Source organism: Zootoca vivipara, chromosome 9 (genome assembly GCF_963506605.1).
Source record: "Zootoca vivipara chromosome 9, rZooViv1.1, whole genome shotgun sequence".
In the NCBI taxonomy this organism is placed as follows: domain Eukaryota; kingdom Metazoa; phylum Chordata; class Lepidosauria; order Squamata; family Lacertidae; genus Zootoca; species Zootoca vivipara.
In genome coordinates, this window is record NC_083284.1 from 20,552,684 (window position 1) to 20,577,786 (window position 25,103).

Genomic DNA, 25,103 nt, shown 5'->3' on the forward strand with positions numbered 1-25,103 from the left:
GAATGCCAGGGTATAGAAGTTATGCCCTTATGCATTCGGGTGGGTGTCTGAAGAGACCCAATTCAATAGAGTTTGAAAGAGTCACATTTCCTAACCAAGGAAGCACGTCTCATGAGACCTTCGGGTATAGGGCGGTATAGAAAATAAATAAATAAATAAATAAATAAGGCCTCACTAAAGTTTTTTTTTTAACCTAACCTTTCCATAGGTTTTTTAGGATTATCTCAGTTATTTCTTACTGTTTATACTTTTATTTAAATATGCAAAGATGATCACCAGCGTCCCTTCAAGCTCTATGATTCTATGAAAGGTGCCCGGAGAAACAGAAATATTAGTGATGGAAGTCCATTGGAATTCATAACTATTTTTATTAGGCGTTCACGATATAATCCATACAGTTCACCACTCCTTGCAATATAAGGCACCAACCATACCCACCCTGGAATTTAAGCAGCAAAAACTTGTATTATTTTGCCATTGCCAGATTTTCATATCAGAACACACAAAAAACTACAGCAATTTTCCTTAAAGAGTTCTCAGGAAATAGTTATCATTTGTGCATCACCAAGAAACCTCTATGTCCTATACTTATTGCCAATGTAAAACGGTACGAAGTTTATTTCGGTAAAGAGATTTCGAGCTACTGATTTACAGCATGCATACTCCACAGGGTTCAGTGTGACTTAATCCCAAATATATATAAGACAGCTGCCTAAACTACCCACCCTCTCACCTTTAAAATACAGTACATGATTATAATTATTTGTGTTGTTGCTTCATTAAACAGGATATTGATAGTTTGAATCACAACGTAAGATTGTCTTTATGGTAATTTTCTTCTGTTGCATTTGGAGGAAAAACGTGACGGTCTTGGGGTAGACCTACGTGTTGATAAATGAGCATTGCCAGGGTTGACATTGCAGAGTCCAGTCATCTTCACCTACAGTACATCCTACTAGGCAATGTGGCGATCTGAGCTTGCAAAGGTCATTGTCTTGTATTCTTCCTCATCAGCATGGACTTTAAAATACCAGGACACTGCGAATACTGAAACATTAAGAAACAGTTTTAAATGGAAGGGTGATAATATCTGTTAGATTTTTAATGTTAATAGGCTAATATTTCAGTAGGTTTAAGATCTTGGCGCGAATTTCAAAGGAAAGGCTTGATCCGGTTGATATTAAGGGAAGGTGATATTTTAAGTATCACCCATTCATTCTGTTTATTACCCACCCTTTGCCATTGCATTCCAGGTGGGTTACAATGTTTTAAAATTCAATATTAACACAATTAACACAACTTATAGTCAGAGGAACAGAACTAGGAAGAGTATATAGCATACACAGTGAGTAATTTTCAGAGTGGGGGGTGGAGAGGGAAGTCTGAACCTGTACAGAAATAGGAAACCTTTTTTCTATACGTAACATTTTATTAGAAGGATTTCATTTATAATGAAATAAAGTGATAGAAGAAAATGAGAAGAAAAGGGTGTGAAAAAGAGGAAATAAGGAACCTGGTGATAAGCTTATAAAACTGATTCCAAGAAAAAGAATTGCACAAGAAAAAGCACAAGAAGTCGATTCTATTCATTTATGGCATCACAGGAAGCTGAATACGAATGCCTATTTGTCCCTAACAGAAGCATCAAGGTAAACAGTTTATGGATGTAATTTCATTGCCCCATCCAAAACAGTATCAATTTCATTTATAAATCAATTGTTGCTCAGCCTAATGGGATGCAGATCGACCACAGTTGTGGCGAAAGTCTTGCTTGTGAACATCCATATTGGCATGGATGTACATTGCATTGTTTCCACATGGGTTTCATTGTTCCATTTATTTATTCATTTTTATTCTTTGAGGTGTCCGTTTCCCCATTTTGTCTTCTGTTTCTTTGTACATAAATAGCTCGTGCAGCTTTCAGTACTAGAATCTAACCGTGATCAAGCTAATCTCTCTGTTTTGTTTTGGTCACATTTTTTTTGTAGATGAATAAATTGTAGACTTTGTTTTCAATCTAGGTCTTACCGGGGTGGGGGTGGGGGGTGGGGGTGGGGGAGAGACAAAAGAGCCCTCCTTGGGTGTTGGAGTGAATGAGTCTTGAGTTAAACTGGAGAGGGGTTGGGGGATGTGTACACAAGCCCAGCTCACACTACAAAGGAAAACCTGGTCACCCAATATAGTCATGTCATGTGATTGACAGGTCAACAAGCTACTGCAGTCGGGAACTGGCCCATTGACTGGGTCCAATTCCCCCCCCTCCCCATGTTGTACAGAAATACTCTGCAATACAACATTTTTAGTCCACTTTTAGTCTGCAGACTAACCCCCTAGCCCACTTTGTTACCGTTCAGACCACATTTTCTCCCATTTGGGTGTAGTGATCTGAGATCCTGTGTCATTGAAGACCCATTACTATTACTGCAGCTGGATCCTAGGAGGGTCCCTGTCTCCAGCACCCCAGAGTCTCCCGGTCAGCATGAAATGAGAGCTTTTTAGCCACTGAGAAGAACTCTTCTTGCGCGTGTGCTGATTGGAGCCAATCTGAGTGGAAGGAGTTGAGTCTGAGGATTAGCTCCTAGGGTCATTCCGGAGAAGGTGCACTCGAATAACACCCAAGAGCACTTGTTCTGTATGCTCCCAAGCTAAGCTGTTATGAACACAAGGTCCTTCAGTTTCAAGACAATGATGTACAAATCCTGCTGTTGAAAATGGAACTTCAAGGGCAACACAGCTTTAGTCACTCCAGAGGAAGATTGTGTAATTTTATAATGACTGTGGCTATGACTATGGTGTGCTCTGGTCCATGGGGTCACGAAGAGTCGCACGCGACTAAACGACTAAACAACAAAAACATGACTCTTCAAAAGGCAGCCTGCTCTTCAGAATCTTCTGCTACACTATTGAGGGGAGGGGGCAGTGGAGAGGTCTTACCTTTTTCCTGAACGCAGCAGTTCAAAGCCCTCGTTGATTTTATCAAAAGGCAAGGTATGGGTAATTAGTGGATCAAGAACAAACTTCCCCTCCATGAAATCTGAAACCAGCTTGGGAACAGCATCTTTGCTTTTCCAACCTGAAAACAGAACGTGCACAGTTAAGATATGATACTCCAATTACAATGCCATAAAAAAGGAGCAAAATGTTGCTTAAAGGTCTGGCAGTCCCACAGATTTATAGCCTGAATCCATCTTTGTACTTAGGTTATGCAATGAGATTGGGCTGAATGCTATGACAGATTTGTGGGTGGGAGGGAGATAGAGGAGATACTAACGTAGTAATTATGGCCCGAAGAGCTTGCATGCCAAACTGCATGAGATCTTAAATGTATTTTCACATGATAAGTGCATGATTTTTTTAAAATCTAAATTGTATTTGCTGGGGGTGGGGAAATAATTAACAAATCAAGGTGTTTTTCTAATTTTGTGTTATGCCATGCACCCCATGACAGACGTTTTATGGCACAACCCGCTGCCACCCCAAGCTATTTTGTGACTGGCACCCACAACACTCTCTCAGAATTTGAAATGTGGCCTCTTGATAGAAAGCTAGTAGGCCCATACCTCCAAATATAGATCCTTTCCAAGTGCGACCCGTGAAGATAAGTGCTGGAGAGAAGGTAATTTCAGAAGCTGAAGGGGGCACTCCGACAATCACGCTGGTCCCATAATTCATGTGGCAGGAAGCCAAGGCAGCAGTCTGGGGGAAATCCAAAGGCATGACGCTTGAAATAAGCCAAGGAGAAATATCATCCATGATCACCTTCCATGACACTGTTAGACCTCTCAAAGATTTTACTGTTCAAAGCATATTAATTGCAATGGAAGAAAACATCCCTATCTTTTCTTCATCCCATGCCCAGCTACATGCACACCCTGAAAAGCCGTTTTGGGTGGTTAGGGCCTTCTGAAGAATGTGGGAGGAGATGCTGGGGGTGGGCTTCTGTGGGAGACAAGAATCACCCCAAAGGATCATTCTCACCCCTCCATTAGCCCCTGAGTCCCATCTCCCATTATTCCCATTATAAGTTATCTGATCAATGGGTGGAGGATGTTTGAAACTCTGAAACGTTCTACTGTCTCAGAACCCCAAGGCCCTTGCTGCAACAGATTATCGGATCACAACCCAGTTAAAAGTAGGAACCGCTGAAGAACAGGAATACATGAAATTCCATCTTCCCTTTTCAAAATATGACAGTAAAATCCTGTCTTCATGCATGTACCATGGTGTCTGTGCGCCCAATCACTTCAAATGAATAGTCAACACCTTCACCGTCTGTCAAGCCAAACAGCACTTCATTGATGGGCTCCTTGAAATCCAGAGGGTTGACACACTCTGTAGCTCCCATCTCTTTAGCCTTGGGAAATTTATCCTTGTTGATGTCGACCCCGATGATTCGGGAAGCTCCAGCTGCTTTGCAGCCCATGACAGTTGAGAGGCCAACTCCTCCCAGACCAAAAACGGCACAGGTTGAACCAGGCTCCACCTGAAATCATAGAGTTGTAGAGTTGGAAGAGACCATCTAATCCAACCCCCTGCAGTACTTGGTCTCTCCTTCAGTATATGATGGCAAGGGTGCTTCCCCATGGCAATTGGTTGCGGATGGGCTTGCTCCTTGATGTTCAAAGCATCCAAGAGAGAGATGGGATGGTGGAGGACTAAGACTGTGCTTTTACCTGGCTCTGGGCAGGCCAAAAGCCCACCTGTCCTCCTGTTTCTGCCTAGATCTGCCACAAATTCCCCACACTGAATATAAGCATTACCGATGTTTTAATCCTTACCTTTGCACTGTTGATGGCAGCACCATAGCCAGTAGAAAACCCACAGCCAATCAGACACACTTTTTCTGGAGGAGCAGCAGCATCAATTTTGACCACCGCAGACTCATGCACCACGGTGTATTCTGTGAAGGTTCCAGTGCTGACAAAGGTGTGGATCTGCTGGCCTTTGTAAGTCAACCTGCTGGTGCCATCGGGCATTAATCCAGTGCCGCCAAGGCTAAAAGATGAAGAAAGGGAAATCGTGCTTTGGGTTGTTGTTGTTTTTAATCCAACATATCCACTGCTGGTGTTTCTAATGTTGTTGCAAATAACAACTTCAACTCACTCGCACATTTTGCACAGATTGCCTCTGGGATGTTTGCAGGCGCTGCATTCTCCACACTGTGGGGCAAAGAGTGGGATGACTTTGTCTCCTGGGAATGATGAAAATACCATCATTAGCCTGCTTAAAATATTCAGGAAATGCTTTGTTGGGGGCAAGGGGCAGTACAAAATGGGGGGCGGTTGAGGAGGGTCAGTTGGAGGGGGGAAGTGAGAAATGTCCCTATTTTCATCTGAGCAATGTTGGATGGTATGTCATGAACATTGCAGACTCTTGGGCAGCTAGCTTTGAAGTGGGGAGCACAGGTTGAATCCAAGAAGCGGGTTCTTTAATGTGCATGTGTTGGCTGCACCGTTCATGCATGCCCACTGGTTGCCACTTTGTTTCCAGGCCCAGTTCAAGCTGCTCATCTTTGTGTTTGATTCCCTAAACAAATTAGTCACCCAATAGCTGAAATATTGTCTATTCTCCTACAGACCCTCTTGGGTAGGCAACCCCAAACTCAAACCTCCAGATGTTTTGGGACTACAATTCCCATCATCCCTGACCACTGGTCCTGTTAGCTAGGGATGATGGGAGTTGTAGTCCCAAAACAGTTTGGGGATGCCTGCTCTTGGACATTCAAATCAGTAGAAGGGGCCCTTTTGGTAGTTCCTTTTTCATGAACGTTTTGGGGTCTTGGCAGTATAGAAGTCCTGGTCTTTGGCACCTGAGAATAGAGCCTTCACTATTCTCTGAACTGCAATTTGTTGTAAATTAATATTGCAAGTATAAGTGGTTGTGACCCACCCTGGCAAGTGATAGTGGTAGTAGTAGTAGTTGTTGTAGTAATATCACCACTTAAGTAAAAAATAATGTTCCTAATCAGAAATGTCTAGCAATTGATTCCAAATTCTGGCATTTACATTAAAAATCTAGTCCCTGGCCCAGAGCTGACCGCTCTTCCCTAAAGAAAACACTTTCTCAGTCATTCTTCCTCCAGTTGGTTGGCTCTTTAGTTTTGTTTGATCCTTGTTGACCAAAGCTGTGGGTTGATATTTTCAGGTTGCACTCTGCTTTACCTTACCTGGTTTCACACAGGTAACCCCTTCCCCAACGCTCTCCACAACACCAGCTGCCTCGTGACCAAGAATAATGGGGAATTTTACGTGCATTGCCCCACTTATCCCATGGTCATCGGAGCGACAGACTCCAGACGCCAAAATCTGTTTTAAAGGAGAACTTTTTTATTTTATATTATTTTTAAAAATTCAGTTCATGAATTGCTTCCCATAAGACAGGGCTGGCCAACAGGTCAATCGCGATCACGGGATCCTTTTCCTTTGCTTTTCCCGCCCCCTGTTTCCTCCCTGTATTTTATGCTGCTCTGTGGAACAAAGAGCAGAGCTTCTGCATCAAGATGTTTGTGAGTGAGTTACTGAATCCCTGAATCCAAAAAAAAGGTGAGCAGCTTTCACCCGAACCCGAATAAAGCTTGGCAATTCCCCTCTCTAAAAAAAGCTCAACAACTTTGAGCTGAACCCCTAAAAAATTTGAAAATAGATCGCAGTCTCTTGGGAGTTGGCCACCCCTGCCCTGCCATAAGATATCTCAAAATGATATTACAGTAAAAACATAAATAGAAACAATTACAAACAGATCAACATATACAAATATTTAAAACAATTAAAAATTATTTAATGTGTGAGAATGATTTCACATCTACCATATTTTCCTGTGTATAAGACGTCCCCATGTATAAGACGACCCCTATTTTTTGAGCCCAAAATTAAGAAATAAGTAATTGCAACATTCTGTGTATATGATGAGCCCAAATTTCAAACTTAAAAAATCTGGGGGGGAAATATAGTCTTGTACATGGAAAAATACGGTAATTCAGACTGAGTTAAAGATCTCCACTTAACGGGGTTTTGTTTTTTTTGAAAATGGAAGTATTTAATTGATACCCATCATCCAATAGCAAAAACAACCAGGGAGCTTCTAAATTTCACCTTGGTCCTAGAAATACCACTCCCATGATATTGCTCACAATCCCTCTCCTGCAGTAACTTGCAAGGCTTCCAAGGGGTTCAAACCACTCCTACATTTCCACATCAGTTTGCAGATTTTTATTTTAAAGTACTCATGAAAATTCATCAGCATTTCAGTGCAAATTTCTCCTTATGTAAACAGGTTTGCATGCAATGTTACCTAATATAAAACAGTGCAAAGCAACGTTGTCTAATATAAAGCATATTTGTATATTATATTCATTAATACGGGCATGTTTGTGCACATTTTACACCACTATATGAATTTTTACTTGACATTGCAAAAGTTGGAGAAGTGTGAATTTTGAAAAATGGGTGTGTTTTGGTTCTCATAGGAACACAGGAATCTGCCTTTGTTGTTGTTTAGTCGTTTAGTCGTGTCCGACTCTTCGTGACCCCATGGACCAGAGCACGCCAGGCACTCCTGTCTTCCACTGCCTCCCGTAGTTTGGTCAAACTCATGTTCGTAGCTTCGAGAACACTGTCCAACCATCTTATAATTATGACAACAATTAATCCAGAATGCAGCTTCCAGACTGGTGACTGGGAGTGTGCGCCAGGACCGTATAACACTCGTCTTTAAAGATCTACAGTGACTCCCATGTGTTTCCAAGCACAATTCAAAGTTTTAGTGTTGATCTTTGTTGTGTTTTTAATATTCTGTTGGAAGCCACCCAGAGTGGCTGGGCAACCCAGTCAGATGGGTGGGATACAAGTTGTTGTTGTTGTTGTTGTCGTTGTCATTATCGTTATCATACTGAGTCAGACCATTGGTCCATCTAGCTCAGCATTTTCCGCATTGACTGAAAGCAGCTCTCCAGAGAGTCCGACTAGGGACTCTCCCACACCTGCCTGGAGATACCAGGGATTCATCCTCAGGCCTTTTGCAAGCAAAACAGCTGCTCCTCCACGAGCTGCAGCCCTTCCCCATTCTCATATTGTTTTTGAAAGCATAAATTAGGCAGGTTTATCTTTAAGTGCAAACTGAACTGAATTTCTCCATCCCTAGTGCAGATACTAACAATTTGCAGAAATGCCATTTTTGGTTTGCCTCTCTTACCTTAATACGAACTTCGTGTGCCTTAGGTGGGGCAACTTCTATTTCCACAATACTAAATGGTTTATTGACTTCCCAGACAACGGCAGCTTTGCACTTAATGACCTGAAATAATAGAATATCGTAACAGCGTTTCTGTATGTAGCTGTGCAATCCTATCGTGGATAACCCCCACCCCCAATAAAATGTATACACCACTTGATTTTACAAAACCTCAAAACAGTTTACAGCGACAGCTCTGATTTCAATGTCCTGTGAAATAATCATATAAAGCTCATACCAAAATATAAACTTAGTTGGTCTTTAAGGTGCTACTGAAGGAATTTTTTTATTTTGCTTCGACTCAGACCAACACGGCTACCTACCTGTAATTGCAATCCTGTGCATGTTTAATATTCAATATGTGCTCCAATACCAGTGCTATTTTTCTAGAAAAAGAGGTGCCGGATCTCACCATGAATGCTTCCTTTGTTCTCTTATAATGGTAATGGCACCCATCTGAGAAGTGCCGGAATTGAGTTCTGGTGAGTCCCAGCTGAAAAAAAAGCCCTGCCTATAGCCAGATTCCTCAGGGTGGCTTACAATTAGACAACTTTTTACAATCTTCATCAGGGCTTACTCCCTGGTTAAGTTGTTTACAATTGAAGCCCTGATGAACACTGAGCTAGTTTTCAACTTGCTGGATGTTTCTCCCTCCCCAGTTGACAGCAAGTTTGAAATGCACTGGTATAGTATTAGTGCATGGCGTTCAGGGAGGAGGAAAATAGAAGAAACTTTCAGGAACCCCTAGGATGAAACTTCCAAGAACTTCTTGGATGAACCTCAAGGAACGTATTGCGCCTGCTTATAGAACAATAAAAAAAGGTATTTATGCATCTTGTGGCTGAAAAAGCAACTTTAAAAGAAATCATCTACTTACTTTCCCTGCAGTGCTCATGATGTAGAACTTTGTAATCCACCGTATTTGCTTCCTCTGTGTCGTTTCAGAACTTCTAGAAGTACAAAGGTTCTTCTTTGGCTTATCTTTCAACTAAACGTAACCCTTCCCCAGTTCGACGCCAAGAAATGTGGCCACTCCTCTACGTTCAGTTTGATTCCACCTGCAATTTCACAACTTTGAAGGAAGTACGTTAACAGTCCTCAGCTGCAGTACAGCACATCGTGCATTAGATTGCACTCAAGGAAATTAGTATTTTTGTGATGTTAAGAAACAACACCCTTACTGTGAGGGTGGGGATTGTAGAGAGGCATTGTGTGAGTCACATGCCCCCATCACCCATGACCATCTTGAAAAAACACATGGGACACGTTGCTTGGGTCAAATATTGGCACAACTTTATTGATTACAGAGGAAGGGTTTGGCCAGGCATTGGGAAAACCATTTTAAGTGCCAGCCCACCTGTATATCTGTGGGGTCAACTCAAGGCAAACAGGCCCCTAATGACACACATAAAGTAGGAACCCCCTTTGTGGTTGCTGCCTTGAGGAGTACCGTGGCCTTCGCTCCTGCCTGGGCTTCAGAACAGAAACCACTCCTTCCAGATCCCTTTGCAGGGTTTACCATTGGCTTGATGCTTAATGCAATATATGAATATGTAATATCTTATCCTATATAATAAAGTCCAAGTGTCTCTGCGTCCAGTCCCTGTGTCCGTGGGTTTGCGCTACTGCGCTACTGCACATGTGCCCCATGGGCAGCCATTGGGACTTGGAGCACAGAGACACAAGGCATTCGGCTCCCTCCCTCTCTCCCTCAGTTCAGTCAATCAGTCCGTCAGTGATTGAGAGTCATGTGTTGTTCGTTGGCGGCGGCGGCGGACGGGACGGTCTACTCTGGCCGGTTGGTCGGTCGGTGTTGGATGGAGGGTCCCGTCTGCCTCGCCTGCTCTCTCTGGAATGTACTGGGGGGCGGCTGCCGAGTAGCGAGGACTCTAGCGAGGCAGTGCCGCTGAGGGAAGGTGAGAAGGAGGGAAGCCGCGGCGCTGGCGGGTGGGTTGGGGGGTGGGTTGGGGGCGGGTTGGCTGTGGTGGGTGTGTTAAAAGCCGGTGAGGGGATGAAGAGAGGCCAAAGAAGTGCCAGGGCTTCGGGGAGGGAATGCGCGCGTGTATCCGCCCTCCCTCCCGTGCGAGCCAGCAAGTGACAGGCAGGCGCGCGTGCGGCTCCGCTCACGAGGGTTTTTACAAATGTTTGACAACATATATTCTAGCGCCCATTTATTTAACGGTCTCAATGACACTAGTAAACCTATAAAAACCCTGGACACCCATTGATCAGGGTCCAGACTTTCTGAGGTTACTCACTGGACATTTATTGCTCAGCAATAAACCTTACTCTCAATTTCTCTACAACCACGTTTGTGATTTTTGAGAACCCACTGAACTAAGGTTTCCAGGTCCCACGCTACACTATTCCTGGGTTAGCAGAGTCTGTAACCTGAAGCGTCTGTAACCTGAAGCATCTGTAACACGAGGTACCACTGTACAGGGATTTAAGGGAACCCTGGTCATTGCATATGACCCAAATAACGTCAGGGGGAACGGCTTTTCCAACCTATCCTTGTCCTTGACATGCCGGTTTTCCAAGTGCAGGGAATATCTTGCGCGGAGGAAGATTCAAGCAAGCCGCAGCCTGCAACCTGTGAAGTGGTGCTGCCTGGAAACAAACTTTACCTGTGGCGTTTGAGGGGTAGAAGTGGGTTCAACCTTAGGAATCATTTCCACGATTATCCAAACATAGCAAAAAGTATCCAAGTACCTTTCTTCAGTTCATGGGTTGTAAATGGCACAACTTAAAATAGGATTGTGGATTCACAAGGGCCCCAAAGCACCATCTTGTCTATGTAAAACCTGTCAGATGAAAGAGAGAATTGGGTGTGGGCCTTGATTGATGGCATTTTCTGATGGCATTGATATCAAGTATCTGTGCCTGCTAAAAACATTCTTGTTTAAACAAGCCTACCCAGATGCTTAGAAAGTTGCTGTGGATTTTAACCACCTTTATTTGGTTAACTTTTTGCATGTTTTAATCTATTGTTGTAAAAATTTCTGAAACTTACTGTTTTATCTTTGAGGTTTTGTTGCATTTTATAAAGTAATGTATACATTTTTTCAGGTAGTATATAAATTTAATGGAAATAATATTAGTAATTTTGCTATACAGTATAAACTGCAGGCCGCAGAAAAGATTCAGAGAAGCTGCTTTCAGAGAAAGACAGCTCAGAAGAGCTGTGTTTCAAACATTTATGTTAGCTCGTATCACAATAACTGTGCAAGAAATCAGTTTATTGTGAATTGCACACACATTTTTGTGTACTCTGGAGTTTCATGACAGGGCAGTCTTCTGTAACAACCAAATTCTCTTTTTGGTGATGCTGTATCAAACTAAGTCATACTCCGAGTAGCCCTAATCGCCTTAATTGACCAGCCTCTACTGGATTAAGATTCTTACTATCATATGTGATGGTTATACAGTCATACCTCGGTTTAAGTACACATCGGTTTGAGTACTTTCAGTTTAAGTACTCCGCGGACCCGTCTGGAATGGATTAATCCACTTTCCATTACTTACTTTCTTTCTTTTTTTAAAAAAATGTTTTTTATTTATTTCAATCATTAAAAACCATACACATAAATCGCCTATATTCATTTTACAAAAAAAGATAACAGAAGAGAAAAGATATTTCATTGTTATATACAAAAAAATTTCACATTCAAAGAAAAGGTGTAAAAGTAAGAAAGAAGAAATAAAAAAACATTAAAAAGAAAAAAAGAAAAAGGTCTTCCAATCAAATCCTATGTAATTTATATTTATCCGTCTTATTTCACACACAAATTTTACTTCTATATTCTCTTCCTTTAAGCTTTAACTTGGTTCAATTCTAATCTGCCTTCAGGATTTGGTTATACTTCATTTATTAATATATAATCATCAAAAATCCTCCATTCCTTTTTTATTTTTTGTTTTGATTGCCCTCTAATTTTTCCAGTGACTTTTGCTAGCTGTGAATATTCCTTCATTAAAATTTGCCAATCTGTTATATTTGGTGCACTCTTATTTTTCCGGTTTCTTGCAATCAGAACTCTCGCAGCTACAATACCGTACATAAGTAATATTCTATTTGCATTTTTAATATATTCTGGTATTATGTTTAATAGGAACATCTCTGGCTTCTTTAAGATCTTACATTTCAGCATTTTCTTTTAACTCTTCATAGATGTTCTTCCAGTATTTGCTTATCTCTACACATTTCCACCACATATGCATTTGAGTTCCTATTTCCTTCTCACACCTCCAACACTTTGGTGACTTATTTTTATACATCTTGGCTAATTTTTCAGGCGTCTGGTACCACCTGTACATCATTTTTAGAATATTTTCACATATTTTCACATAAGTTGTAACAGGCAGTAAATTTTAGATCAATTTTCCACAGCCTCTCCCACTGTTCCATAAGGACATTGTGTCCGAGATCTTGGGCCCATCTCATCATAGTTGGTTTGGTTTGCTCCTCTTTGAGCTCCCACTCCAGCAACAGGTTGTACATGCGTGAAATGTGTTTTCTATCATTATGTATTAATTCTTTTTTAAATTTAGACTTCTCCTTTGCAATTCCCAATTTTTTTATCCTCCATGAATCTCTGGTTTATTTGAAAATATTGCAGCCAATCCAAAAGGTGTTTTTTAATTTCATCATATTTTCTTAATTTGGGTTCCTTTTGTATATTTCCCAATAATTCATAATAAGGGGCAACTTTTTCCTCCATGTTTAGTTTTTTAACTGTTATTACATTTATTGGTGACATCCATAAGGGAATCTTAGGTTCCAATATACCTTTATATTTTGTTCATATTAAATACAAAGATTTCCTTATTAAATGATTTAAGAAACCCTTGTGGACTTTAACTTTTTCATGGAGCAAGTATGAGATCGTATAAATCTTTCGCCTTTCACTTTCCATTACTTTCAATGCGAAAGTTCGCTTCAGGTTAAGTACGCTTCAGGTTAAGTACGGACTTCCGAAACCAATTACATTCATACTTTGGATTAAATATGCTTCAGATTGAGTACTCTGTGTACCCGTCTGGAACAGATTAATCCACTTTCCTTTCCTTTCAATGGGAAAGTTCGCTTCAGGTTAAGTACGCTTCAGGTTAAGTACAGACTTCTGGAACCAATTGTGTACTTAAACCGAGGTTCCACTGTATCCCGTTGTTGAAAACTTTCAGAATGGAATGTTTATTGAGATTTCAGCACCAATGACAGAGTAAAGCATGAAGACAGAACCCAGTAGGGATGTCAGATAATTCTGTCAGAAACAGAATCAGAAATTGCAACTGTTTGCATTTTTGTCCCAGGTCCAGATCAAAAATCAATCCAGCGAACATGGCCAGTACCAATCCAATGGATGCGATCAGTATTCAGTCAACCCTTGTTGTTTTTAAAACCCCACTACAGCAGGGCAGTCTTGAGCAGGTCGCGTTCCCTGGCGCTGAGGGGCGGAGATTGCTCCGGCGCCCCCGCCCTCACAGGGCACAGCATGGCTTCCACGCAGCTTTGCGGCGCAGCGCCCTGCCTACCGGCCCGGCGCCCCGCATCACTGGGACTCTACCTAGAGCCGGCCCTGCACAACAGATATGTAATTAATGACTCTTTTAAAATTTTGTTTTGCTTTTTCCTTACAACTGAAATGGTGGGATAATTGCATAAGTTAAACATTATGTAAATTACATAAATTACATTAAATAGCCAACAGTGACACAATTCATGCAGTATTTGGGGAAAACCAAACTGTAGCAGATTATAATGAAGACAAGTTTGGATAGAAATTGCTGCTTTCATACATCTTTGGCGTCTTTGTTGGAGTCTTTGTACTTCGCATTGCTGATTCCACACAAGCTGTTGGTAGCAGATGGAGTAATGTAAGCTAAGCAATGGAAACCCTACAGTGAATGGTCACTAGACGTCTGGTATAAAAAACTGGTCAGGAGCTAACACACCCAGTAACTCTTGCAAGGGAACAGCAAGGAAGCATGGCATGTTGTATGCAGAGGTGGGTTGGGTGGTGGTGGTGGAATTCACTAAGAAGAAAAGCTGCGGAAGGAAACCTCCGCAATCCCATTGACAAATCTGGAAAGGATGGTGTTTCCTTTGTACCACAAAGGCAGCTAAATTCTTTGTAGTTTGGCTTATCTCTTAGTCTCACTTTTTTGTTTGCAGTTTTGAGTAATACACATTATTGCAAGCAATATAATATAACAAGAAATACAATGCATTTCTGTATGTTGTTTTCACGAATATAGTCGTTTTCAATGCACACTTTTTCGGCGCAAGATTGTGTGCGGTGCCCAAAACGCCTGCCATGCTCTAACACAAAAAAAGAGTTAAGAACCATGAGAAACTACAATACTTTTTTTGGGTGGTACCTTGATTCATGCCTTCCTTTTGGGGGAGGAAGGGGGCTTGGGGGTATTGCACTAGGGCTCCCAACCACCTTAATCTGGACAAACTGTTTATTGAGCATTCAGCCTGATTTGTTTGTGGGGAGATTAGATTGCATCAACTAAGTGTTAACCTGCACTCTCTGTTGCATTTCTCCATCACCTTCCTTACTGCAAACAGTTGGATCCACAGCCAGGATATTCCAAGATGTGATTCAATCCCATCCAAAAGTACTGTAGTAACATTGGGGAAGTGCCCTTTATCCCACTATCCTTTGTCCTGAAGAACTTTCGGATCAGCCAAGTCACAAAAAATCTCAACAATCCACCTCCTGTTAAACATTTGTGCCCTTAAGCAAGAAAATGTGATTTGCAAGCTCTCTCTCTCCTACCCTCCCCCCCCCCCCCGGTATTGTTTTTTTGCATGCTGGTGCTAATTTAGATTAAAATGCAAGTACTGTACAGCGTTCATCTCTTTGATCTGTTCCAAAGGTCTTTTGAATTACTTCTTTACAGCTGTGTGCTCTTTCTCTCTCTCACTCTCTCTTACTCTCTCTCACACTAATAATAATAATAATAATAATAATAATAATAATAATAATAATAATAGCACAGTTATAAAAAGCAGCATGGACACATCCTGTGTCAATGGCTGGGAATCCAATTCCTTATCTGCAGTGCAGTAGGGACAAAAAGGCACCCAATAACCACATTGCGCACTGTAAATGGGTTGGAGGGCACACTGAATACCTAGTACAAGACAAATGTCTCTGCATCATCTACATCTAGTTCCTGATTTAGGAAGTGAGGCTCTTCACACAAAAGCTGTTTTCCTGGATCATGGTTTTAATATTTTGCTCTGATTTCTATTTTTAAAAATCACATGAAAAAGGGTTTTTTTCTCTGCTCTTCATTTTTTTTTTTAAATGATGTTTTCACAAAGCATGAAACAAGAAAACAGGACGTACAGAGCACACATTTGCTATTCATTGTACAGAAATAAAAGTATTTTATCCAAAGATTTCGAACTGCTAGTTTGGCAGGAGCTGGGACTGAGCAACAGGAGCTCACCCCATTGCGAGGATTCAAACCGCTGACCTTCTCTAGTACTAGTAGTTTTGTACCCACCAATGCTTAGGAATCTCTGCAGAGAGATTTCAAGCTACTGATTTACAGCATGTATACTCCGCTGGGTTCAGTGTGACTTTCCCCCAAATATATATATAAGACAGCTACCTAAACTACCCACTCGCTCACCGTTGAAATACATGATAATAATTATTTGTGTTGTTGCTTCATTAAACAGGATAGTGATAGTTTGAATCACAACATAAGATTGTTTTTATGGTAATTTTCTTCTGTTGCATTTGGAGGGAAAACGTGACAGTCTTGGGGTAGACCTACGTGTTGATAAATGAGCATTGCCAGTGACAACATTGCAGAATCCAATCATCTTCACATACAGTACATCCTACTAGGCAATGTGGCAACCTGAGCTTGCAAAGGTCATTGTCTTGTATTCTTCCTCATCAGCATGGACTTTAAAATACCAGGACACTGCGAATACTGAAACATTAAGAAACAGTTTTAAATGGAAGGGTGATAATATCTGTTAGATTTTTAATGTTAGTAGGCTAATATTTCAGTAGGTTTAAGATCTTGGCGCGAATTTCAAAGGAAAGCCTTGATCCGGTTGATATTAAGGGAAGGTGATATTTTAAGTATCATCCATTCATTCTGTTTATTACCCACCCTCTGCCATCGTGTTCCAGGTGGGTTAAAAGGTAAAGGTAAAGGGACCCCTGACCATTAGGTCCAGTCACGGACGACTCTGGGGTTGCGGTGCTCATCTCACTTTACTAGCCAAGGGAGCCGGTGTACAGCTTCTGGGTCATGTGGCCAGCATGACTAAGCCGCTTCTGGCGAAGCAGAGTAGCACATGGAAATTCCATTAACCTTCCCGCCAGAGCGGTACCTATTTATCTACTTGCACTTTGACGTGCTTTCAAACTGCTACGGTAGGTTGGCAGGAGCTGGGACTGAGCCACGGGAGCTCACCACGTCGCAGGGATTCGAACCGCTGACCTTCTGATCGGCAAGCCCTAGGCTCTGTGGTTTAGACCACAATATTTTAAAATTTAATATTAACACAACTTACAGTCAGAGGAACAGAACTAGGAAGAGTATATAGCATACACAGTGAGTAATTTTCAGAGTGGAGAGGGAGGTTTGAACCTGTACAGAAATAGGAAACCTTTTTTATACTTAACATTATATTAGAAAGATTTCATTTATAAAGAAATGAAGTGATAGAAGAAAATGAGAAGAAAAGGGCGTGAAAAAGAGGAAATAAGAAGCCTAGTGATAAGCTTATAAAACTGATTCCAAGAAAAAGAATTGCACAAGAAAAAGCACAAGAAGTCAATTCTATTCATTTATGGCATCACAGGAAGCTGAATACAAATGCCTATTTGTCCCTAACAGAAGCATCAAGGTAAACAGTTTATGGATGTAATTTCATTGCCCCATCCAAAACAGTATCAATTTCATTTATAAATCAATTGTTGCTCAGCCTAATGGGATGCAGATCGACCACAGTTGTGGCGAAAGTCTTGCTTGTGAACATCCATATTGGCATGGATGTACATTGCATTGTTTCCACATGGGTTTCATTGTCCCATTTATTTATTCATTTTTATTCTTTGAGGTGTCCGTTTCCCCATTTTGTCTTCTGTTTCTTTGTACATAAATAGCTTGTGCAGCTTTCAGTACTAGAATCTAACCATGATCAAGCTAATCTCTCTGTTTTGTTTTGGCCACTTTTTTGTAGATGAATAAATTGTAGACTTTGTTTTCAATCTAGGTCTTACCGGGGTGGGGGTGGGGGTGGGGGTGGGGGTGGGGGGAGAGACAAAAGAGCCCTCCTTGGGTGTTGGAGTGAATGAGTCTTGAGTTAAACTGGAGAGGGGTTGGGGGATGTGTACACAAGCCCAGCTCACACTACAAAGGAAAACCTGGTCACCCAATATAGTGATGTCATGTGATTGACAGGTCAACAAGCTACTGCAGTCGGAGGAACTGGCCCATTGACTGGATCCAATTTCCCCCCTCCCCACGTTGTACAGGAACACTCTGCAATACAACATTTTTAGTCCACTTTTAGTCTGCAGACTAACCCCCTAGCCCACTTTGTTACCCTCTACACCACATTTTCTCCCATTTGGGTGTAGTGATCTGAGATCCTATGGCATTGAAGACCCATGACTATTACTGCAGCTGGATCCTAGGAGGGTCCCTGTCTCCAGCACCCCAGAGTCTCCAAGTCAGCGTGAAATGAGAGCTTTTTAGCTACTGGGGGTGGGGAGAGGTCTTACCTTTTCCCTGAACGCAGCAGTTCAAAGCCCTCGTTGATTTTATCAAAAGGCAAAGTATGGGTAATTAGTGGATCAAGAACAAACTTCCCCCCCATGTAATCTGAAACCAGCTTGGGAACAGCATCTTTGCTTTTCCAACCTGAAAACAGAACGTGCACAGTTAAGATATGATACTCCAATTACAATGCCATAAAAAAGGAGCAAAATGTTGCTTAAAGGTCTGGCAGTCCCACAGATTTATAGCCTGAATCCGTCTTTGTACTTGGGTTATGCAATGAGATTGGGCTGGATGCTATGACAGATCTGTGGGTGGGAGGGAAGGAGATAGAGGAGATACTAACGTAGTAATTATGGCCCAAGAGCTTGTATGGAAAACTACAGGGGGTCAAACTGCATGAGATCTTAAATGTATTTTCACATGATAAGTGCATGATTTTTTAAAAATCTAAATTGTACTTGCTGGGGGTGGGGAAATAATTAACAAATCAAGGTGTTTTTCTAATTTTGTGTTATGCCATGCACCCCATGACAGACGTTTTATGGCACAACCCGCTGCCACCCCAAGCTATTTTGTGACTGGCACCCTCAACACTCTCTCAGAATTTGAAATGTGCCCTCTTGATAGAAAGCTAGTAGGCCCATACCTCCAAATATAGATCCTTTCCAAGTGCGACCCGTGAAGATAAGTGCTGGAGAGAAGGTAATTTCAGAAGCTGAAGGGGGCACTCCGACAATCACGCTGGTCCCATAATTCATGTGGCAGGAAGCCAAGGCAGCAGTCTGGGGGAAATCCAAAGGCATGACTCTTGAAATAAGCCAAGGAGAAATATCATCCATGATCACCTTCCATGACACTGTTAGACCTCTCAAAGATTTTACTGTTCAAAGCATATTAATTGCAATGGAAGAAAACATCCCTATCTTTTCTTCATCCCATGCCCAGCTACATGCACACCGTGAAAAGCCGTTTTGGGTGGTTAGGGCCTTCTGAAGAATGTGGGAGGAGATGCTGGGGGTGGGCTTCTGTGGGAGAGAAGAATCACCCCAAACGATCATTCTCACCCCTCCATTAGCCCCTCATGCCTGAGTCCCATCTCCCATTATTCCCATTATAAGTTATCTGATCAATGGGGGGAGGATGTTTGAAACTCTGAAACGTCCTACTGTCTCAGAACCCCAAGGCCCTTGCTGCAACAGATTATCGGATCACAACCCAGTGAAAAGTAGGAACCGCTGAAGAACAGGAATATATGAAATTCCATCTTCCCTTTTCAAAATTTGACAGTAAAATCCTGTCTTCATGCATGTACCATGGTGTCTGTGCGCCCAATCACTTCAAATGAATAGTCAACACCTTCACCGTCTGTCAAGTCAAACAGCACTTCATTGATGGGCTTCTTGAAATCCAGAGGGTTGACACACTCTGTAGCTCCCATCTCTTTAGCCTTGGGAAATTTATCCTTGTTGATGTCGACCCCGATGATTCGGGAAGCTCCAGCTGCTTTGCAGCCCATGACAGTTGAGAGGCCAACTCCTCCCAGACCAAAAACGGCACAGGTTGAACCAGGCTCCACCTGAAATCATAGAGTTGTAGAGTTGGAAGAGACCATCTAATCCAACCCCCTGCAGTACTTGGTCTCTCCTTCAGTATATGATGGCAAGGGTGCTTTCCCTGGGCAATTGGTTGTGGATGGGCTTGCTCCTTGATGTTCAAAGCATCCAAGAGAGAGATGGGATGGTGGAAGACTAAGACTGTGCTTTTACCTGGCTCTGGGCAGGCCAAGAGCCCACCTGTCCTCCTGTTTCTGCCTAGATCTGCCACAAATTCCCCACACTGAATATAAGCAGTACCGATGTTTTAATCCTTACCTTTGCACTGTTGATGGCAGCACCATAGCCAGTAGAAAACCCACAGCCAATCAGACACACTTTTTCTGGAGGAGCAGCAGCATCAATTTTGACCACCGCAGACTCATGCACCACGGTGTATTCTGTGAAGGTTCCAGTGCTGACAAAGGTGTGGATCTGCTGGCCTTTGTAAGTCAACCTGCTGGTGCCATCGGGCATTAATCCAGTGCCGCCAAGGCTAAAAGATGAAGAAAGGGAAATCGTGCTTTGGGTTGTTGTTGTTTTTAATCCAACATATCCACTGCTGGTGTTTCTAATGTTGTTGCAAATAACAACTTCAATTTACTCGCACATTTTGCACAGATTGCCTCTGGGATGTTTGCAGGCGCTGCATTCTCCACACTGTGGGGCAAAGAGTGGGATGACTTTGTCTCCTGGGAATGATGAAAATACCATCATTAGCCTGCTTAAAATATTCAGGAAATGCTTTGTTGGGGGCAAGGGGCAGTACAAAATGGGGGGGCGGTTGAGGAGGGTCAGTTGGAGGGGGGAAGTGAGAAATGTCCCTATTTTCATCTGAGCAATGTTGGATGGTATGTCATGAACATTGCAGACTCTTGGGCAGCTAGCTTTGAAGTGGGGAGCACAGGTTGAATCCAAGAAGCGGGTTCTTTAATGTGCATGTGTTGGCTGCACCGTTCATGCATGCCCACTGGTTGCCACTTTGTTTCCAGGCCCAGTTCAAGCTGCTCATCTTTGTGTTTGATTCCCTAAACAAATTAGTCACCCAATAGCTGAAATATTGTCTATTCTCCTACAGACCCTCTTGGGTAGGCAACCCCAAACTCAAACCTCCAGATGTTTTGGGACTACAATTCCCATCATCCCTGACCACTGGTCCTGTTAGCTAGGGATGATGGGAGTTGTAGTCCCAAAACAGTTTGGGGATGCCTGCTCTTGGACATTCAAATCAGTAGAAGGGGCCCTTTTGGTAGTTCCTTTTTCATGAACGTTTTGGGGTCTTGGCAGTATAGAAGTCCTGGTCTTTGGCACCTGAGAATAGAGCCTTCACTATTCTCTGAACTGCAATTTGTTGTAAATTAATATTGCAAGTATAAGTGGTTGTGACCCACCCTGGCAAGTGATAGTGGTAGTAGTAGTAGTTGTTGTAGTAATATCACCACTTAAGTAAAAAATAATGTTCCTAATCAGAAATGTCTAGCAATTGATTCCAAATTCTGGCATTTACATTAAAAATCTAGTCCCTGGCCCAGAGCTGACCGCCCTTCCCTAAAGAAAACACTTTCTCAGTCATTCTTCCTCCAGTTGGTTGGCTCTTTAGTTTCGTTTGATCCTTGTTGACCAAAGCTGTGGGTTGATATTTTCTGGTTGCACTCTGCTTTACCTTACCTGGTTTCACACAGGTAACCCCTTCCCCAACGCTCTCCACAACACCAGCTGCCTCGTGACCAAGAATAATGGGGAATTTTACGTGCATTGCCCCACTTATCCCATGGTCATCGGAGCGACAGACTCCAGACGCCAAAATCTGTTTTAAAGGAGAACTTTTTTATTTTATATTATTTTTAAAAATTCAGTTCATGAATTGCTTCCCATAAGACAGGGCTGGCCAACAGGTCAATCGCGATCACGGGATCCTTTTCCTTTGCTTTTCCCGCCCCCTGTTTCCTCCCTGTATTTTATGCTGCTCTGTGGAACGAAGAGCAGAGCTTCTGCATCAAGATGTTTGTGAGAGAGTTACTGAATCCCTGAATCCAAAAAAAAGGTGAGCAGCTTTCACCCGAACCCGAATAAAGCTTGGCAATTCCCCTCTCTAAAAAAAGCTCAACAACTTTGAGCTGAACCCCTAAAAAATTTGAAAATAGATTGCAGTCTCTTGGGAGTTGGCCACCCCTGCCCTGCCATAAGATATCTCAAAATGATATTACAGTAAAAACATAAATAGAAACAATTACAAACAGATCAACATATACAAATATTTAAAACAATTAAAAATTATTTCATGTGTGAAAACGATTTCACATCTACCATATTTTCCTGTGTATAAGACGTCCCCATGTATAAGACGACCCCTATTTTTTGAGCCCAAAATTAAGAAATAAGTAATTGCAACATTCTGTGTATATGATGAGCCCAAATTTCAAACTTAAAAAATCTGGGGGGGAAATATAGTCTTGTACATGGAAAAATACGGCAATTCAGACTGAGTTAAAGATCTCCACTTAACGGGGTTTTGTTTTTTTTGAAAATGGAAGTATTTAATTGATACCCATCATCCAATTGCAAAAACAACCAGGGAGCTTCTAAATTTCACCTTGGTCCTAGAAATACCACTCCCATGATATTGCTCACAATCCCTCTCCTGCAGTAACTTGCAAGGCTTCCAAGGGGTTCAAACCACTCCTACATTTCCACATCAGTTTGCAGATTTTTATTTTAAAGTACTCATGAAAATTCATCAGCATTTCAGTGCAAATTTCTCCTTATGTAAACAGGTTTGCATGCAATGTTACCTAATATAAAACAGTGCAAAGCAACGTTGTCTAATATAAAGCATATTTGTATATTATATTCATTAATACGGGCATGTTTGTGCACATTTTACACCACTATATGAATTTTTACTTGACATTGCAAAAGTTGGAGAAGTGTGAATTTTGAAAAATGGGTGTGTTTTGGTTCTCATAGGAACACAGGAATCTGCCTTTGTTGTTGTTTAGTCGTTTAGTCGTGTCCGACTCTTCGTGACCCCATGGACCAGAGCACGCCAGGCACTCCTGTCTTCCACTGCCTCCCGTAGTTTGGTCAAACTCATGTTCGTAGCTTCGAGAACACTGTCCAACCATCTTATAATTATGACAACAATTAATCCAGAATGCAGCTTCCAGACTGGTGACTGGGAGTGTGCGCCAGGACCGTATAACACTCGTCTTTAAAGATCTACAGTGACTCCCATGTGTTTCCAAGCACAATTCAAAGTTTTAGTGTTGATCTTTGTTGTGTTTTTAATATTCTGTTGGAAGCCACCCAGAGTGGCTGGGCAACCCAGTCAGATGGGTGGGATACAAGTTGTTGTTGTTGTTGTTGTCGTTGTCATTATCGTTATCATACTGAGTCAGACCATTGGTCCATCTAGCTCAGCATTTTCCGCATTGACTGAAAGCAGCTCTCCAGAGAGTCCGACTAGGGACTCTCCCACACCTGCCTGGAGATACCAGGGATTCATCCTCAGGCCTTTTGCAAGCAAAACAGCTGCTCCTCCACGAGCTGCAGCCCTTCCCCATTCTCATATTGTTTTTGAAAGCATAAATTAGGCAGGTTTATCTTTAAGTGCAAACTGAACTGAATTTCTCCATCCCTAGTGCAGATACTAACAATTTGCAGAAATGCCATTTTTGGTTTGCCTCTCTTACCTTAATACGAACTTCGTGTGCCTTAGGTGGGGCAACTTCTATTTCCACAATACTAAATGGTTTATTGACTTCCCAGACAATGGCAGCTTTGCACTTAATGACCTGAAATAATAGAATATCGTAAAAGCGTTTCTGTATGTAGCTGTGCAATCCTATTGTGGATAACCCCCACCCCCAATAAAATGTATACACCACTTGATTTTACAAAACCTCAAAACAGTTTACAGCGACAGCTCTGATTTCAATGTCCTGTGAAATAATCATATACTATTTTTCCCACAAAGCTAACATTGCAATCCTGTGCATGTTTAATATTCAATATGTGCTCCAATACCAGTGCTATTTTTCTAGAAAAAGAGGTGCCGGATCTCACCATGAATGCTTCCTTTGTTCTCTTATAATGGCAATGGCACCCATCTGAGAAGTGCCGGAATTGAGTTCTGGTGAGTCCCAGCTGAAAAAAAAAAGCCCTGCCTATAGCCAGATTCCTCAGGGTGGCTTACAATTAGACAACTTTTTACAATCTTCATCAGGGCTTACTCCCTGGTTAATTTGTTTACAATTGAAGCCCTGGTGAACACTGAGCTAGTTTTCAACTTGCTGGATGTTTCTCCCTCCCCAGTTGACAGCAAGTTTGAAATGCACTGGTATGGTATTAGTGCATGGCGTTCAGGGAGGAGGAAAATAGAAGAAACTTTCAGGAACCCCTAGGATGAAACTTCCAAGAACTTCTTGGATGAACCTCAAGGAACGTATTGCTCCTGCTTATAGAACAATAAGCCTTTTTTAAAAAAAAGGTATTTATGCATCTTGGGGCTGAAAAAGCAACTTTAAAAGAAATCATCTACTTACTTTCCCTGCAGTGCTCATGATGTAGAACTTTGTAATCCACCGTATTTGCTTCCTCTGTGTCGTTTCAGAACTTCTAGAAGTACAAAGGTTCTTCTTTGGCTTATCTTTCAACTAAACGTAACCCTTCCCCAGTTCAACGCCAAGAAATGTGGCCACTCCTCTACGTTCAGTTTGATTCCACCTGCAATTTCACAACTTTGAAGGAAGTACGTTAACAGTCCTCAGCTGCAGTACAGCACATCGTGCATTAGATTGCACTCAAGGAAATTAGTATTTTTGTGATGTTAAGAAACAACACCCTTACTGTGAGGGTGGGGATTGTAGAGAGACATTGTGTGAGTCACATGCCCCCATCACCCATGACCATCTTGAAAAAACACATGGGACACGTTGCTTGGGTCAAATATTGGCACAACTTTATTGATTACAGAGGAAGGGTTTGGCCAGGCATTGGGAAAACCATTTTAAGTGCCAGCCCACCTGTATATCTGTGGGGTCAACTCAAGGCAAACAGGCCCCTAATGACACACATAAAGTAGGAACCCCCTTTGTGGTTGCTGCCTTGAGGAGTACTATGGCCTTCGCTCCTGCCTGGGCTTCAGAACAGAAACCACTCCTTCCAGATCCCTTTGCAGGGTTTACCATTGGCTTGATGCTTAATGCAATATATGAATATGTAATATCTTATCCTATATAATAAAGTGCAAGTGTCTCTGCGTCCAGTCCCTGTGTCCGTGGGTTTGTGCTACTGCGCTACTGCACATGTGCCCCATGGGGCAGCCATTGGGACTTGGAGCACAGAGACACAAGGCATTCGGCTCCCTCCCTCTCTCCCTCAGTTCAGTCAATCAGTCCATCAGTGATTGAGAGTCATGTGTTGTTCGTTGGCGGCGGCGGCGGCGGCGGACGGGACGGTCTGCTCTGGCCGGTTGGTCGGTCCGTGTTGGATGGAGGGTCCCGTCTGCCTCGC

General features: G+C 42.2%; 2 protein-coding genes across 7 annotated transcripts; both read right to left on the reverse strand.

The window, feature by feature from the left end:
* Positions 1 to 334: 334 nt before the first annotated feature.
* LOC132592622 (alcohol dehydrogenase 1A-like) lies at positions 335 to 9,847 on the reverse strand. Of its 2 annotated transcripts, none has more exons than XM_060278472.1 (9): positions 9,107 to 9,847; positions 8,191 to 8,292; positions 6,167 to 6,305; positions 5,110 to 5,191; positions 4,779 to 4,995; positions 4,220 to 4,483; positions 3,561 to 3,696; positions 2,935 to 3,073; positions 335 to 1,047 (listed from the first exon to the last, which is right to left on the reverse strand). In XM_060278472.1, exons 1-9 carry the CDS (start codon positions 9,122 to 9,124, stop codon positions 1,023 to 1,025), a joined length of 1,122 nt encoding a protein of 373 aa, XP_060134455.1. In that variant the 5' UTR covers positions 9,125 to 9,847; the 3' UTR covers positions 335 to 1,022. The 2 variants fall into 2 exon arrangements, with proteins under 2 accessions (XP_060134455.1, XP_060134454.1); XM_060278471.1 differs by having other exon boundaries at positions 5,104 to 5,191; positions 9,107 to 9,837.
* Positions 9,848 to 10,306: 459 nt separating this feature from the next.
* On the reverse strand, positions 10,307 to 24,428 carry LOC118077582 (alcohol dehydrogenase 1B-like). 5 transcript variants are annotated; one of them, XM_060278464.1, is made up of 9 exons: positions 24,134 to 24,293; positions 23,282 to 23,383; positions 21,258 to 21,396; positions 20,200 to 20,281; positions 19,869 to 20,085; positions 19,310 to 19,573; positions 18,644 to 18,779; positions 18,000 to 18,138; positions 10,307 to 11,033 (listed from the first exon to the last, which is right to left on the reverse strand). In XM_060278464.1, exons 1-9 carry the CDS (start codon positions 24,149 to 24,151, stop codon positions 10,976 to 10,978), a joined length of 1,155 nt encoding a protein of 384 aa, XP_060134447.1. In that variant the 5' UTR covers positions 24,152 to 24,293; the 3' UTR covers positions 10,307 to 10,975. The 5 variants fall into 5 exon arrangements, with proteins under 5 accessions (XP_060134447.1, XP_060134446.1, XP_060134449.1 ...); XM_060278463.1 differs by having other exon boundaries at positions 10,320 to 11,033; positions 20,194 to 20,281; positions 24,134 to 24,428; XM_060278466.1 differs by lacking the exon at positions 10,307 to 11,033 and adding an exon at positions 15,469 to 16,191 and having other exon boundaries at positions 24,134 to 24,291.
* Between the last annotated feature and the right edge of the window lie 675 nt (positions 24,429 to 25,103).

Bases quoted from the DNA above. Each gene is read 5' to 3' on its own strand.
- LOC132592622 (XM_060278471.1), bottom strand. The intron at 4,484-4,778 runs GTAAGGATTAAA...CTATGATTTCAG, and splicing joins CTGCCATCAACAGTGCAAAG to GTGGAGCCTGGTTCAACCTG. The intron at 1,048-2,934 runs GTAAGACCTCTC...TTAATGTTTCAG, and splicing joins CTGCTGCGTTCAGGAAAAAG to TATTCGCAGTGTCCTGGTAT.
- LOC118077582 (XM_060278463.1), bottom strand. The intron at 20,086-20,193 runs GTAAATTGAAGT...TTCATCTTTTAG, and splicing joins AATCTGTGCAAAATGTGCGA to CCTTGGCGGCACTGGATTAA. The intron at 18,780-19,309 runs GTACATGCATGA...GATTTCCCCCAG, and splicing joins TTGGGCGCACAGACACCATG to ACTGCTGCCTTGGCTTCCTG.